Raw genomic sequence first — 18116 nt, 5'->3', positions numbered from 1 at the left:
ATGTCCACTTTGATTCTTATTTTCTTTCATTACATTTTTACATATGACATTGTATTAAATATAAGTAGAAGACTGAAAAGGAACATTTCTAGAGGTGTGATGAATATAGTCTGTAAAAGTTTATCTTAATTAATTTAATTGCCCTGATATCTTTGGTATGCCATTTTTATTACTTTATTGGATATAATTCATATATCATAAATTCACCCATTTAATGTGTACTATGGTTTAAATATATTAACAGCCAATATATACCAATATATAGTCAATATATGTAGAATATATGTGCTCAGTGATTTTTATTTTTATTATTTTTTTAAAGATTTATTTATTTATGCACAGAAGAGCTGGGGTACAGGCCAGAGGTGTGGGAGTGAGAGGATCCACCAGAGACAGAGTGGGGAACAGAACAGGCAGATTGACTGAAATACACTGCTGAGGGGGGCAGTGGGCAAGACAGGAGAGGTCTGCTGCACCACATGGGTTGCTCCCTGGTGGGCCGGGAATCGAACTCATGCTGCAGAGGTTGCAGATTATCAGATTGCTTCATAGCGCAGTGCTCAACCCCTGCGCCACCAGGGAGGCCTGCTCAGTGATTTTTAAATATAGAAACAAAGTTGTGGACTTTTAGAACATTTTCTTCATTCTCCAAAAACTCCCAAAATAGTCATTCCCCATTTCCGCCCAAACCCTCTAACCCTTGGCAACCACTTCTGTACTTGCTGTCTCTATAAATTTGCCTATTCTGGACATTTGATATAAATAGAATGACCAACTATGTGGGTTTTTGTATCTGGACTCTTTCTTCTTTCATTTAGTATATTTTCAAGGTTTATCCACATTGTAGCAGACACAGTACCTCATTCTTAAATTAACAAATAATGTTTCATTGAATGGATATAATACATTTTATTTACCTGTTCATTACTTGGTGGATTTTTAGGTTGTTTCTAGTTTTGACTATTACAAGTAATGTTGTTATGAATATTCATGCCAAGATTATATGTTTTCACTTTTCTTGGGTATATAAGTAGGGCACTTTTCACCAATAGTATATGAGGGTTATAATTTCTTCACATCCTTGCTAACACTTGGCTTTCTGTTTTGTTTTTTTTTTTATAGTCATCCTAAAAGGTATAAAATGACATTTCATTGTGGTTTTGATTTGTGTTTTCCTGATATTTAATGAAGTTGAGTATTTTTTCAGGTACATCTAGGCCATTTGTATATCTGCTTTGTATCAGATATAAGCTTTGCAAATATTTTCTCTTATTCAATAAATTGTCTTTTTAACTTTCTTGATGGTGCCTCATTGGAGCACATATTTAATTTTTATGGTGTTCAAGTTATCTATTTTTTCTTTTGACATCAAAAATGTAAGTACCCTTTAGGTGGAGTTTATGCTATCTAGTTAATGATAGTTCCATTCAACCTGAGATACTTATTTAATTACCTGCCTGTGGGTATTTGAGTATGTGACCTTGATTTCCAAGTTCAGATCATGGTCTTCTCTTAAACTGAGAAAACCCAAACATAAGAGCAAGTATTATTCACAATATCAACTAAAGTAAAATTTACCTTACTATTATAAATTCCAGTAGCTCTTTGGCTCAGAGTGTCAGTGACATTTGGACACTAAAGATTTTTGATTTTAAGGGCTTTTGACCTTAATTTTTTTTATCTCATTATAACCAGATATTATACCTACTAACAGTGTTTTTACTACAGGTCTATAAAATTTAAAAAATTTATTTCATATATAGAGAGAGTACACCATACTTTATATAAAACAAAACCAAACTAATAACCAACATGTAGTAAAACTAATTTTTGACTAAAAATTATAAAAATCGTATATATTTGGTAACATTGATAACAAAAAAATTGACCGTGAAAAAAATTTTTTGACTATATTTGGTAGAAAAAATTACATCTTTTTTTTTTAAATAATAAATTTTATTTTTATATTCCCCATACAATTGCAAACACCCCATTCTGACCCCAATCCCTCCCCTCCCGGCCCCCACCACCCAAAAAGTATCTCTGGTTCATAGTTTTTTGTTGATTTTGATTTTCACTTTCTTATAGTTATTCATTTTCCTGGTCCCTTATTTAAGTTTTCTAGATTCCTGCTATGAGTGAGACCATCCGGTATTTTTCTTTTTCTTTCTGGCTTATTTCGCTGAGCATGATCCCTTCCAGCGCCATCCATGTTGCTGCAAATTGCATGTGTTTATCTTTTTTTGAATGCTGAGTAATATTCCATGGTATATATGTACCACATCTTCTTGATCCAGTCATCTATTTTTGGGCATTTGGGCTGTTTCCAAAGCTTAGCTATTGTAAATAGTGCTGCTATAAACATAGGGGTGCAGGTGCTCTTTGGAATTGATGTTTCTGTGTCCTTTGGGTAAATACCTACGAGTGGAATTGCTGGATCATATGGAAGCTCTATGTTTAGTAGGTCCAGAAATCTCCACACAGCTCTCCATAGTGGTTAGACCAGTTTGCACTCCCACCAACAGTGCAGAAGAGTTCCTTTTTCTCCACACCCTCGCCAACATTTGTTGTTGCTAGTTTTTTTAATATGTGCCATTCTCACTGGTGTAAGATGGTATCTCATGGTAGTTTTGATTTGCATTTCCCTGATTACAAGTGATGTTGAACATTTTTTCATATGCCTGTTGGCCATTTGCATTTCCTCTTCAGAGAAGTTTCTTTTTAGCTCTTCTGCCCATTGAAAAAATTACATCTTATTGACAAAATTTGAATGAGTACAATTTGCATTAAATAGCCAGTAAATAGAATTTAAAACATCAAATGGTATTTGATAAGAAATTTTAAAAATTGATCAACAAAATGCTCAATGTTAGGGTTATCAAGAAAATAATTCATTCAAATAAAGGTAATTTTAGTAAAATTAAAATTTTAATGCCACTGTTAAAAGCAGTATAATTGTAGTGACTAACATAGAAATTTGGACAAGGATTAAATTTTCTCCAGTACATGCTTTCTGAAAATTCATTGTTTGTATAATTCAAATGCCATTTTATATTTTAAATGTTAGTCAGGATCAAAATACCCAATAGGATATAATAGTGAGTATTAAACTACAATATTAAAATGTTCTACTGTTTAAGGACTCTGTGAAAAAAAAAAACATATCTAATTGACCGAAGTCAGGCAAGTAAGTACAATGTTACCAAAAGGAATTTCAAAACCACAAATTGTATAGAAATTGCTCAGTCTCTTGAAGGTAGCAAGAGGATGGAAAGAGGACTGCTGACGAGCCAGTTTCTTCTTTCCCTCACTTAGAACACCAATCAGGGTCCTCAGGCCTGGAGAATGGAAGACGTTCCACCCAATAAAATATCCATTGCGTGGCAGCTACCACAATATGCCCTGGTTACAGCTGCAGAGGTCATGTTCTCTGTCACAGGACTTGAGTTTTCTTATTCTCAGGTAGGTTTCTGCAAGTGGAAAGTAAAGATAGAACTTGCTCAGAGGATGGTGAGTTTTAATTCTGTCATTCCCTTAAGTCAGTATGAAACACTGGTCAGTACCTCCATATTTTTTGGCCTTAGATTTTTTATATATGATTTTGAACAGAGAGTCATCTTGACTCCTAGGATCATGGCAGTGCAGCCAGGAAGGGATACTTACAGAATAAGAGTAAGGAATATGAAGTCAAACTGTCTATGTCCAAATTCTGCCTGTACAACCTGTTGTGTAAACTTGAACAAGAGAATTATCATATCGGATGCTATTTTTCTTCATGTATAAAATAAGAATACCAACAGAACCTATCTCTTAGAATTGTGATGGAGATTATAACATATAATGAATTAAAATATTCAATTAAGAACTCTCTCTTATTATTGTTAACATTGTTATCACCCCCGAATCATGTGATACCTGAACTAAATGGGGGAAGTTTGGATCTGGACGCTCTTGTGGGAAACATTTTCTGGATAGATGCTTGGGACATGAGTGTGGTGTGAGGAGTTTCTTTGCTCACAAACTTGTGTCCTCTCTAGGCTCCTGCTAGCATGAAATCTGTCCTCCAGGCAGCCTGGTTGTTGACAGTTGCTGTTGGGAATATCATCGTGCTTGTCGTGGCACAGTTCAGTGGCCTGGTGCAGGTATGGTTCTGAGGAAGACTTCTGTCCGCCCAAGAAGTTCCTCTGACTCTCTGCTGCTGCCACATCACTCTGTATCCCACATTCCCCACTCAGTGCTGTGATGTGAGATGTGATAGATGTACAGACTTTTTCAGGAAAACAGATGTGTAAGTGGCAATAGTAGCCAACATAGACCCATGTGAAGATAGGCCTTTGAACCCAGGCTTCTAGCAAACTTCTGCTTACACTGGTGACCCTGGGTCAATTTAGTCCCCAGTTCTCATCCTATGAAGATCTCTTTATTTTTTATTTTTATTTTTAAAGATTTATTTATTTGTTTATTTATTTAATTTATTTATACAAGCACTGGGTACAGTCAGAAGCGCAGGAGGGTGAGAGAATTCACCAGAGCCAGAGCGGGGAGCAGAGCAGGCAGACTGACGAAGTACACTGCTGAGGGGAGCAGCGGGCGGCAGGAGAGGTCTGCGAGCCATGTGGGACCCTCCTCCAGTGGCCTGGGAGCAGCTGGGGATTGAACTGGCGCTGCAGAGGCTGTGGGCAGATTTGCAACCCAGCGCTCAACCGCTGTGCCACCAGGGAGGCCCCCTGAAGATCTCTTTAATTTTCCCACAGTCTTATCTTTTATGTCTTTCTTTCCACAGTGGGCTGAATTCATTTTGTTTTCCTGCCTCCTGTTGGTGGTCTGCCTGATCTTCTCAATCATGGCCTACTACTATGTTCCCATAAAGCCAGAGGATATTCAGGGGCCAGCAGAGAAGCAGATTCCTCATATCCAAGGGAACATGATCAACCTGGAGACCAAGAGTACAAAGCTCTAATGTCTCCCTGGACTCTGCCCACAATTCCTGGCTCTGGTCTTGGCCATCACCCATCTTCAAGAATCTTTTTTCCTGCTTGATGAAGGTATAGAAGTACCATCATATCTGAGCTGGTCCCCTTTATTTTTCTCCCATTATAGAGGCAGTTCTATCATTGAGTTTTCCAGAATATTAAAGAGCAAGACTTCTGAGACTATCAGTGAAGTTGGTAAACCTTGTGTAGTATTGCTGAAGCTGGGCTGGTGTCTCTAGATGGTCATGAAAAGCACAATAGTGAAAGGGAAATTACTCTTTGTACATTTTCAAAATTAACATTGGAATTGCTTTACCTGTCATTTAGAACCAATGACTCCATTTTTTGAGGTGCTAATATATGGGTAAAATTGCTGAATGACAGAAAAATGATACTGCAAATTTCTTCCTAAGCAGAATAATCAAACTATTCACAAGGACCTTAAGAAATGGTATGTCTAGTATAATCTGGTCCAGACACTAACTTGCCAAATATCTAGGTTTTTAATAAGACCTCAGTACATTTTTCAGCACATATGATAGGAGACAGAATAACATTTTATTAACCCATAGGAGAAGATATGTCTTTCTGATAACTATAGCATTTTATCTACTAACCCAAACACTCCTTTCTTAGTATGATAGATCTTCAGAAACCAAGCTAAAGATAGTAAACATGGTTGGGAAAAACAGAACAGGTGTAAATTGCAGAAATTTTGATGAATCTACTGTGCACATTCTTCTTAGGGAATATAGTGTTTCAGCCCTGGTTATGCCCTCCCATAGTCAGATGTGTAGACACTAATTATAATTCTCCAATCCTGCCTTTTCAATGTTGTTAGCCAGTTTTTAAAAATTATTACATCATGTCTTATTCAACAAATATTTAAGAACAATATTTTTCATGAGTCCCACTTCCTTTTTTAATATTACTCTTTTGAATCTCAAAGTAGTGGCTCTGTTTTGATTTTTTTATTCTTACTTTACTTTTCCAATAATTTTAAAATGTCACTTCTTCATTTAGGTCTGGGAATTCCTTGTTTATTCAAAACATTATATTAATTCTCTAGTTTGGAGCTTCTAAAATGGTGGTGCTCAGTGGAGAGGCAGAGTTCCATGTGAATTGCAGGGGAGAAAAGGTAGCACATGAGAAAATATTTGTTTGTTTCTTTGTTGGTGAAAGATGTTGAGAAATTTTCCCTTAGTGAATGTACATAGTGTATGAATCACTGGACAGACCTGGGAAAATCATTACTCTACATTGTATTGATGGGGAAAAAATTTCACAACCACTGTGCCATTTCCATGGTTTTTCTTCATCATTATCATCTATGAGATTCATCTGTGTTGAATCTCAAACTGGTAAGCTAACAAGTAAGGAAAGTTGTGTGCTTCCCAAATGTAATATACTTTAGTTTATGTGACCAAGATTTCAAAAATACAAAAGTAATGGCAACAGCAACGTTCCTAGAAATCTGAGCATATTCCTTCAGAAGATATTCTCTTCATTTTTAAGCAGTTTAACTCATTATGTTCTTAGGAACTTTTGTTTCAAGAGATGTTAACAGTTCTCTGTGAATAGAAGTTTCTATGTACAAATAAATTTTGGGAATGAAGCATATTATATTCTCTTCTTAATATTTGCATGTTATAGATCAATGAAGACACTAGATACTTTCTTTAGCCTGACATGGTATAATGTCCTGAAAAACATTTGTTTGGGAAAAACTGAAATAGGAAAATCTTCCTTATATGGAACTAAAATCTTCCTCTTGTTTATGGAAGCAAGGGGCAAGAGAGAATTCCAGGAAGAGTCCATCATAAGCAATGCTGAAAAGTTAAGAAAACAAAGCAGTGCCTCCCTGGTAGCGCAGTGGTTGAACGCTGGGCTGCGAAGCTGCCCGCAGCCTCTGCAGCGCCGGTTCAATCCCCGGCTGCTCCCCGGCCACCAGAGGAGGGTCCCACATGGCGCACAGACCTCTCCTGCTGCCCGCTGCTCCCCTCAGCAGTGTACTTGGGTCCTTCTGTTAGGGGGAAAAGGATGTCCCAAAGCAAATTCCATATAGGCTTTGTGGACTCCACCCCCACCCCAGGTCAAAGCCAAAGACACTGGGAACTCCAAATCCCATCACCACCAAAGGGGAGGTGGCTGGGACCTGAGGGTGGGGTTAAGCAGCCAGGTGGATACAAAAGGCAGACACGTGGGCTTTGGGGGCTCTCCATTTTTGGGCTCCCCGCCAGCTCGCAGCATCCGGCCAGCTCGGAGAGTGACTTTGGGTTTCCAGGTCGTCGGATCGGGTAGGACGCATTAAAGACTTTATTTCCCTATTTTCTCCCTGAGTTGTACATTTTCCTTATTTCTTTTTCTCTTGTAAATAAACCTTTTATTAACCCTTTTGTGTGTGTCTGTAGTAGAGTATTCATAAGTCCCTTTAAAGCGCGCGGGTGAGGACCCACAGCCTGGAACCCGTTTAATATCGGGGTTGCTCTATAACACTTCTGCCTGCTCTGCTCCCCGCTCTGGCTCTGGTGAATTCTCTCACCCTCCTGCGCTTCTGACTGTACCCAGTGCTTGTATAAATAAATAAATCTTAAAAAAAAAAAAAAAAAGAATACATAAAAAAAAAAAAAAGAAAACAAAGCATTGGGGAAATGAATAGCCTGATTTGCGTCAAGTATACAAAGTAGTAGTGAGAGATAAGTTTGAAAAAGATGACATATAATAGTATGTTAATTCAACAGCTATAATTTTGATTCTTTTCTAACTTCCTCCCCCGCAGCCCACCAGTGCTTCTCATCTCAATCAGAATAAAATCCAAGGCCTAAAAGACCTGACTTTTGCCTAACCTAATCTTTAGCAGCCTCAGCTCCTTTGACTACTATGCTAAAACCACTCATGCCTTCTCTGATTCTCAAACCTGTCAAACTTGTTTCTGCCTTAGGATTTCCACAATGCTTGGAATGCACTTTCTCCTAATCTTTCTTGGTTGTTCTCACTCCTCGGTTCTTAAGTTAATATGTCAGTTCTTCATCACATGACCTCTCAATTTGAAATAGTCACCTACCATAACATGTATAAATATGAATTTCAGAGGACAGAAAGACAGTATAGGTCGTTCAATCAGAAAATGTTTGTTGAGCACCTGCTAAGGTCCACATGTGCTATACACATGACAGGAAAAAAATGAATGAAACACAGTCTTGCTATTAATAAACTTAATGAGTTTTCAGTTTTCAAAATTTTTCTTTAATAGCATTGTGTCTTGCTAATTGTAGTATCCGACTCTTGATCTTATGCTGCCTTATCTTCTGCAATCACATTCTTGTAAGGAACAGAAATATGTCATTAAGCATGAGGCAACCCATCATGATGGTCAAGAGAAATGTAGCAGAGTGGATTCTAGGCAGGGTTGTCCCAAACTGTTAACTTCAGGAGTGGTCTATTTCTTATTTGGTGGAAGATATTCATCATTTCTATCTTATAGTAGTGTTTCATTTCCTCTGCCCAACTTGTCAATTAACTTTTCTCATTACAATCCAATTTATAATACTTTCTAATTCCCTAGGGAATTCTTCTTTGACATTTGGATTATTTATAAGTATATTCCTTAATTTTCAAATGGTTGAAAATAGTCTAAATTATCCTTTTTGTTATTGATGTTCATCTTAATTTCATTGTGATCAGAGAACATATTCTCAATGAAATGAAACCCTATAAAATTTGTTGAGGTTCAGTGAAATAAGTCAGAAGGAAAAAGAAAAATATCGGATGATTTCACTTACAGGAGGAATATAGGGGAACCAAATAAGAAAGACATCTGTGTAAAAATATAACAACAGTACAAAACACAACAAAACAAAAACAGACAATTATAAATCAGAGACATCCTGCAGGGGAGGAGCAGGGAGAGGGATCAGAGGGAGGGAGGGAGGAGCACAGGGGACTGAGGTGATGGTGCCTAGGTACATTGGTGAAGGAAACTCTATGGGGACTACACCTGAGTGGGTGGAGGGAAGCAAACATTGTTTAAAAATGAACAAAGATGTAAAAAAAAAAAATTGTTGAGGTTGTTTTATAAACCAGCATAGGATTCAGGTCAGTTTTGGTAAATAGTATATGTACACTTGAAAAAATATACATTCTGTCTTGTCAGATGCCCTGTTCCATATATGTCAGTTAGAGCAAATATCCCCTGCTGTGCTTGTAAGTTTATCTACTTCTATCTAACTTTGCTTTATATATATATTTTTTTAAAGATTTATTTATTTATGTATACAAGAACTGAGGTACAAGCCAGATGCGCGGGAGGGTGAGAGGATTCACCAGAGACAGAGCGGGGAGCAGAACAGGCAGAACTGATGAAATACACTGCTGAGGGCAGCAGCAGGCGAGACAGGAGAGGTCTGCCGCACCATGTGGGATCCTCGCCGCCGGCCGGGATTGAACCGGCGCTGCAGAGGCTACAGAAAGCTTCACAGCGCTGTGCTCAACCACCTGTGCCACCAGGGGAGGCCTGCTTTAAATATATTTGAACTTATGTTTGTGAGTACATGTAGATTTAAGATTACTATATCATTTATGGTAAATTGATTCTTTTACTTTGTCATGTTCCTCTTCACGAAAGCTACTTGCTTAAAATTTTACTTCAATATTAATATAGCTAAGTGAGTTTTCTTTTGGTTAATGTTTATATGGGATACTTTTCCCCATCCTTTTACTTTCCATTTCCCTGTGGCTTTATATTTAAAATGTCTCTTATATGCACTATATGTGTGTGTCTGTGTGTGTATTTTAATCCATTCTAAGTCTTCCAGTGGAATATTGAGTCTATTTATATTTAATACAATAACTGGTATATTTACGTTTTATCTGTCACTTTGTTTTCTGTGTAACTAATTTGTGATATGTACCTTTTGCATTCCTTTTCTGCCTTCTTTTTGGTTAATCAAATATTTTTTGTTCCATTTCCCCCACTATTCACTTTTTCTAGCTATACATTCTTTAATTTTTTAATTTATTGATTATACTTGGAATCACTACATATACCCTGGACTTCTTGTGGTAAAAAAACATAAGTGATTAAACCACTTTCCTGGCAATGCTTGAATTTTAGAGTATTGCAATTGCATTTACTCTCTTACACCATTTTTAAAATTGTTTTTTAAGCATTTAAATTCTAAATAAATAAATTCTGTACATATTTTGAACCCACAGGACAATATTATTAATATTCTTAATGTGCATTTAGATTTATTCATTTAGATTTATTCACTTATATGCTTATTCTGGTTTCATTCCTTCCTGCATTTCCATGCTTTTTTCTGGAATCACTTTTTAAAATTCTCCTTTAGTTTTTTTTTTAGTGCAGTTCTACTGGGAATGTAATCTTAGTTTTTGTTTGTTTGACACATTATTTCTCCTCTATTTTGGGAGGATATTTTTGCTGTTTTGAAGGTCCATATTTCAAGATTAATGGTTATTTTCTCCCATCCAAGTACTAACCAGGCCCGACCCTGCTTAGCTTCCGAGATCAGACGAGATCGGGCGCGTTCAGGGTGGTATGGCCGTAGACATTAATGGTTATTTTCTTTCATATCTTGTATTCTGGCCTCCATCATTTAGTTGAAATGTCAGCACCAAATCAATTACAAAGTGAAGTTAAAGTTCCTTCCTTCCCTCCTGACTGCTATAAACATTTTCTAACCTTGGTTAGCTTGAGCACTGTCATGCAGCCTTACTTCGCGGCAAGGCCATGTCATACAAAGACAGCCTAATCAATTTATATAACATGCCTGTTTTGTGCATTGCTTTGGAGTCATCTAAGACACTAGGACCTCTGAAAGAGGTGGATGTAGTCCTAACTAAAGGTGAGTTCCTTATTGCTCTGGTTAGGGAAGCAGTTTCTCATTGTCATTAGGAAAAACATGCACTCTGAAATAGGAACCTCTGGTCTGAATCTCTGTTGACCACTGTGGGTTCTTTTGTAAAGTTTCTTAATCTCTCTGAACCTTAGGAAAAGGGTGTCAGAAACTGTTAATAGAGCTTCTGAGTGACTAAAATAAAATAATACATACAAAGCATTGAGGATATTGTAGACATTCCACAAACACTACAGTCTACTGTATTAAGTTTACTAAGTAGAGAAGAAAGTTCAGACCTGCAGTAATTTTGAACTATATTGCTATAAACCTATTCTGGGTTAACTCCATCTATTATCTCTGCAGTATCCAGTTATAGAAACTCAAAAGGAGTAGAATTTTAATAATGAAGCACAATAGGCTCTGAGCTCATGGTGTTACGTTCCCGAAAGGCAAGGACCACATCTAATATTCCTTTTACATTCTCTGCAGGCTCCTCCCTACCAAAACTTCCCTCTTAAAGAAACTTTCCAGTCAGAACACAGAAAAGAGAAGCCTTAGTACTAAGTGGCTCTGCCATGCTTGGAGACTGAACCAGGATCGATGTCAGCCTAAGTAGGGGACATCAGAATCTCTCAAAAAATTAGAATTGAGACAAAGATTCAGGGTCAGTCAGATGATATAGGACATGCACAGTAAACACTGTTTAGATTGTTGGGGTTGGGGAGTGTTGGCACCATGGCAACTGTGTAAGCAAAAATTACAACAGAGTGAAATTAGAATCCTGTAAAATAAGATATCAGGTGAGAAGACAGATGAGAAAATACAGAGAAAAACTGATGTAAAAGAATATACAATTTGAAAGAAAGACAAAAATAGAAGCAGAAATCCAAAAAACAGACAAGAAAACAGGCATTCTGGGGGGCAGGGAATAAAGAAGATAATAGGACATTAAATGGGAGAATACGTGACCCAAGAATTGCAATGGGGGTCACCCTAAAAAGATCCAAGTGTCTTTTAATTCAAACACCACCAAATCTCTGTTGATAGCAGAAGCAGCCCTGTTATTCTAATGAATGGAGATCCTGCCTTGCTTGAAGATCCTGTAATGGATGCCATGGGAGGTGATTACCTGGCAGTTCTCCTCATGGCCAACCTCATGCCCAACTCTCTTCATTGCCTCCACATTCAAAAATAGAGGCAGATCTTAAAATGCTCAAAGGGCCAATTGTAGACTCAAATTTGAGAACAAGAGGATTGTATGGCAAGAGTTACAAAATGCATTAATATTTATCCGCAAACCCAGGAGAGGGCCTCCCTGGTGGTGCAGAGGTTAAGTCTCAGCGCTATCAAGCTATCACCAGTCACTGCTACACAAGTTCTATCCCCGGCCAGCAAGCTACACACATGGTCCAGCAGACCTCTCCTATCTCGCCCACTGCTCCCCTTAGCAGTGTATTTCAGTAGATCTGCCTGTTCTGCTCCCCACTCTGTCTCTGGTGAATCCTCTCACCCCTTGCACCTCTGGCCTAAACCCCAATTCTTGTATGTATAAATAAATAAAAATAAATCTTAAAAAAAAAACCCCAGGAGAATATACATGGAATTGAATTATGGGTACTATACCAGAAATGGAAGAAAAGAATATCAATAAGATGAAATTACTATATATGTGCACTTACCTATAGATTCCAGATTCAATGTACATACACTGCACAGTTGTAATTGTTTTCTCTTTGCTGAACATTGGATTCACTTTGCTGAACAAAGTGAATGGTTTCTCTTTCCTGAACATTGGATTCACTTCTGGCCTGTCCTGAGTTGAGATGTCAGAAATCCTTTGTAGAGGAAGGAATAAAAAGACTTAGGGAGATAATAATGTCAAAGTTAGATTTGTTGTGGATTACCGACATCCCAGCCCTGAGGACATGCCTCTCATAAGAGCATTAATGAAGGTAGTGCCAACATGTTTGAAAAGTATCATAATTGCTGTCTTCTGTAAGTCAGAGATGAAAGTGGAAAATACTGATAATTTGAACTAAGTTCTATGATTTCAATAAGGATGATGGCAACTCAGGGTGGCAGAGGATAATAAGTATCACCAAATTTTCAGAGACAACTTGGGATGGTTGTTTGACTCCCAGGAATATTTGGCATTGAAAAATTGCTTAGAGGGTCTTTAGCACTGAAATGGGGGGGGGGTCATCATGTTTGGGTAATATTTGTTCTGAAATAAAGGCATTGGTGAGCATTTGCATAGGACACAAATCTCACACTCCAAGTTCACTCTGAAAGACCCCTTCACTTAACTCTCTTTCCACACCAACCTCATCTTATTGCTTTCATTTCCCTGTCTGTCCTACCAAATCAGTAGCTCTTATCAATATATTTACTATAGAGCTGCTCCTCGGACCAGCTTGCCTATAGGGAAAATGAGCATTAAGAGAACCTGTTTAAAACTCTGCCAGTGGATGGAATTCCCTGTTTTTATTGCAGGGCCACTCCTTTGAGGGGCCGCTGCATGCAGAAGTCACCTCCAGCTGTTATGTGACACCATCTGTAAGTTAGGCTCATATTTTTTTTTTCTTTTTCTGTCAACAAACCATAGAAAACTTTCCAGCTGGGTTAAGCATAGAATGAGGACAGAAGGGCAGTGTTATGGGAGCAGGTGCTTTAGAAAGTGAGCACCATTTGCTCATCTTATTTACACTTGCTCAAGCCCACATGATGAAGGACCATTGCTGGGCACGCCTGACTCTGTGTCTCAGTAGATGAGACACCCAATTCATGTGAAGCAGCTGATATTCCATGATCAAGTGGGTATTCAGTCTACCACCAGCCCAACAGCAAGCCAAGAGCTGTATCTCAAGATGAGAATAATTGTCAAAACAGCATGATTTTGCTCCAAAACCCTACCCGCCTCTGCTTTGAATCTCTTATCAGAGCTTCTGCAGAGGCCATTCGCCATTCTGATCAGTGAAAGATACTTACAAGTCATTTGACTCACTGATCATAAGTATGATGACCATATAATCTGTAATCCAAATTAGGGCAGTGTTGAGAGTAAAAGGAGGCACAAGTCATACATGCTGGGACAACAGGCATAAATTAAAACTGAGAGGGGCCTCCCCCGTGGCGCAGCGGTTGAGCGCTGGGTTGCGAAGCTGCCCGCAGCCTCTGCAGCGCTGGTTCGATTACTGGCTGCTCCCCGGCCACCAGAGGAGGGTCCCACATGGCGCGCAGTCCTCTCCTGCCACCCACTGCTCCCCTCAGCAGTGTACTTTGGTCCTTCTGCCTGCTCTGCTCCCTGTTCTGGCTCTGGTGAATTCTCTCACCCTCCCGTGCTTCTGACTGTACCCAGTGCTTGTATAAATAAATAAATAAATCTTTTTAAAAAAACTACTTTAAAAAAATAATTAAAACTGAGAGGTATAGTCATCTAGTCATAATAGCCGAGTGCTATGTACATCCTCGACCTGCAGAGTGCATATTGAAACGTGAATCCAGGAAATTTTGATAGAGAGCTCCTAACTCTAAGATATCCTGAATTAGGTCATTGAATTTCAAGATAAGAAAACAAGTATTCAGGCAGAAAGAAGTAAATATTTAATTTGTTCTCAAATTTTGGTATACATGAGAAGCACCTGAATGGTTGTTTGAAAGGATTGCAGGATTCTGTACCTGAAGTTTCTTGTTCACTATCTGTAAAATGGAGCCTGAGAATTTGCATTTTAACAAAGTCTGTTGATTTTGCTGATCCAGGAACCAACCTCAAATTTAAGAGGCATTGATCTACAGAGAAGAGAAAAAATTCCACAGAAACATTCAATACAAAAGGATAATGGAGCAATTGCTGTAATACTTTTAATAAAAATCTATACCAAAATAGGTTGCAATTTTAGGGCTAATTGCTTTCATAAACACAAACAAATTCAGTGGAATTGTTACTTATAAGAATCTCTTGGCAAAGTTACCTGATGAAGAAATCCAAATAAGCAAGGTAGAGAACTCAGGAATGCAGAAGCTGTGTTAAATATATAGCCAATACCAAGTAATTGTGAAAATGATTGACAAGCAGATAATCAATATAAACTTTGATAAAATAATACTTACCTATATGGAGGCAGAATAATTTATCTCATCTATAAGGAATAAATTATGTGAACCAAAATTTGAGCTTTCCTTCAAGGACATCAATTTTAACTTCAAAGGAAACTGATCAAAATTCATAACAGATGCTATGACAGTACTTATTTTTCCCACACACCTTGTTTTTTCTGATAATAGGATCTAGAGGGGACAGTATATTTTTGACCTGAGTATCTAAAAAAAAGCTATATTTACTGACTTAGGTTCAGATGAGATCTCCAATGATAGAATGCCTGACTATGGTCTATCTTAACTAGTTTCTCTGCTGTGTTTTCTTCTAATCAAGCTAAAGAAATTATGGCTCTGGTGCTACCAAACTAATCATTCACCTCAAATGTAAATCTTTATGTTTATCAAGAATTGTGAAATGTTTGAGATAATGAAAAGAAGTCTGAAGGCCTGTCTAGTTCAAGTCTTGATGTATCTGAATGTAAAATGAACTCTGTCATTTATGAAACTAGCCCCCAGAAAGGCACAGCATTTTACCACACACAATTATAAAAGGCCGGCCCAGCTTTTGGTTTTTAAGATGGCCATCAGATTTCTCTGTATCCCTTCTGTAGAAGTTGGAAAATAATGTTGAATAAGAATCAGGTCTTTCTCAGCTTTTCCAAAATAAACATAAGTGGGAACTTTGTTTGCTTTGACAATAAAACTAAGTTGGGAGGGGGAAGCAGAGATTAGAGGAAATATGAGAGTTGCTAGCGTTCTCGTTTTTTTTTTTTTTATACCAGGAAGTCCATTTGAAATGCAGGCTTTTAAGCAGTGACTCTTACTGCTCAATGTTTTCCTTTGTCTTTTTTTTTTCTTCCGTAATCTGGAAGGGCTCTTTTTTTATTTTTTAAAATCTATTTATTTATTTATTTGTTTGTTTATTTATTTATTTTTCTTACAATGTTTGCTTTCTGTACTCAGGTGTATTCCCCATAGAGTTCCCACCACCAATTCACCTGTGCGCCATCACCATCATCCCTTGCGCTCTTCCTGCCCTCATTTTGATCCTTTCTCTCCCCTTCCCCTGCAGAATGTCTCTGATTTATAGTTATCTGTTTATTTTTGTTTTGTTGTGGTTTTTTTTTGGGTTGTTGTTGTTTCCGCTTGATCCCCTAAATTCCTCCTGTAACTGAAACCATCTGGTATTTTTATTTTTCCTTCTGACATATTTCACTGAGCATAATCCCTTCAAGCTCCATCCATGTTGCTGCGAATGGCAAGGAAGGACTCTTTTAAAAAGTAAAATTGAAATGAAAGATTTGAAGTTTAACAATTTCTATAGTTTCACTTCAATTTCTTTTTGTTCTATGAAAGACAAAAGAACAGGTGATGGTGCACGGGTGCATTGGTGAAGGAAACTCTATGGGGACTACACCTGAGGGAGTGGGGGGAAGCAAATATTGTTTAAAAATGAACAATGATGTAAAAAATAAAAAAATTAATATAAACATAAATAGCTTCAATAAGCCAAAAAAAAGACAAATAGAACAAATTGTAATTAAAAGTAGAATTCATATTTGCTCATTTTAAAAGGATTTTTATCAATTACTATACATGCAAAGAAAACATTTTGGAATGTGTTGTTCATATACTATATTTAAATTTTTATTGAGGTGTAGCAGACATAATAAAATTTACTCATAAGTGTACAACTTAATGATTTTTAGTAAATTAACAAAGTTGTGCAATCAATACTATAATCTAAATTTTAGAACATTACCATTGCCCTAAAAAGAAACCTATTGTGCATTCCAATTTCTGTTCCCACACAGATCAGAACAACCAGTAGTTTACTTTGATCTGTAGAGATTTACCTTTTCAGACTATTTCATATAAACACAATCATATGTGTGTGTGTTCTTTCGCATCTGGCACTTTCATTTTGCATGTTTTTGAAGTTCATCCATATTGTAGCATGTATCAGTAATTTGTTCTTTTTTATTACTGAATAAAATTCTAATTATGAATATACCACATTTTGTTCATCCAGTTGCCAACTGATGAAAATTTAGATTTTTTGTTTTATTTATGATGAATGAGGTTTTTATGAACATTCATGCACCTGTCTTTTTGTGGATATATTATTTTTCTTGGCTAGATACCAGAGGGTGGAATTGTTGGGTCATATATTAAATTTATGTTTATTGTTTGTTTTTTAATTGCCTAAAGTTGCAACTTTGAAAAGTGGCTACATCATTTTACATTTCCATTGGTGGTTATGAAGACTCCTATTTCTTTATATCTACACTACCATTTATGGTGAGAGGAATAGGAAAAAGAAGTTAATGCCATCTTTTCCCGGCCAGAAACCCCTCACTTACTGAATTTTATGTCTTCCGAGGTATTAAAATTTTTATATTTTTTCCTGTTTTGCTAACTTAGACATGGTTACAGTATGGGTGTCGAAAATCCCAGAGACCTTTACCCAAACAGGCATTTAAAACATTTTCTCAAACATGTAATGTTAATGACATTGGGAGAAAAAAATGGATATGTCAACACAATAGGATCAAACAAAGTTCTATGTAAGGAGATGTGTGTGTGTGTGTGTGTGTATAAAGGTACTGCTGAGGAACACACACGTATACCTCACACACCCTTCCTTTCAGGCCATCATCTTCCAGTCTCAAGCAGGGTCTTTACATCAAGCACAGTTGGATTCCAGAAACCTTCAAAGGAACCTGGGAAAATGGGAGGCTGTGGTAGAGTCTACTATCGGGAGGGCACAGCTCCCTCCCTCTAGAGCTATGAGTGGCAGAACCCACTTGGATGCCTCTGCTTGGGGAATCTCAACTCTGCCAGAAGAATGGTGCCAGGACATAGGTGACTCCAGAACTACCCAGGCAGGCCTGGTTGTTCTCTCACCTTTAGTGTGGAATCAGCTTAATCCAACCAAGTCCATTAAGTTATACTCAGGCCATTATATTATTTATTTATATACTGTGTTATTTGTGAGAAAAAATTAAAGCATTTTTAATGGATGCATAATATATAAAAAAATATTAATTCAATGTTGAAAAAAAAGAGTAAGAGAAAAAAGGAACAGGAATAAAGCTGATGCAAAACTGCTTCTCTGTGATTTTCCCTACTTGCAACACATAGTCTGTGAAAGGGGACCTTGCTGGAATACTTCCTTTGACAT

General features: G+C 37.3%; 1 protein-coding gene across 2 annotated transcripts in view; it reads left to right on the top strand.

Annotated features, from left to right (window-relative positions):
* Positions 1 to 6585, top strand: part of SLC15A2 (solute carrier family 15 member 2) — a 35069-nt gene extending 28484 nt beyond the window's left edge. For both annotated transcript variants that reach the window (XM_037524568.2, XM_037524567.2), the window contains 3 exons: positions 3316 to 3462; positions 4038 to 4142; positions 4784 to 6585. In XM_037524568.2, the coding sequence (XP_037380465.1) occupies positions 3316 to 3462; positions 4038 to 4142; positions 4784 to 4960 (429 nt within the window). In that variant the 3' untranslated portion in view covers positions 4961 to 6585. The remainder of the gene's footprint in view (positions 1 to 3315; positions 3463 to 4037; positions 4143 to 4783) is intronic.
* The last annotated feature ends 11531 nt before the right edge of the window (positions 6586 to 18116 follow it).

The sequence above is a fragment of the Talpa occidentalis genome, unplaced genomic scaffold (genome assembly GCF_014898055.3).
Source record: "Talpa occidentalis isolate TD23 unplaced genomic scaffold, MPIMG_talOcc4v2.1 talOcc4.4, whole genome shotgun sequence".
In the NCBI taxonomy this organism is placed as follows: Eukaryota; Metazoa; Chordata; class Mammalia; order Eulipotyphla; family Talpidae; genus Talpa; species Talpa occidentalis.
The sequence above is the reverse complement of the archived record's forward strand: the minus strand, read 5'-3'. Positions and strand labels throughout refer to the sequence as shown.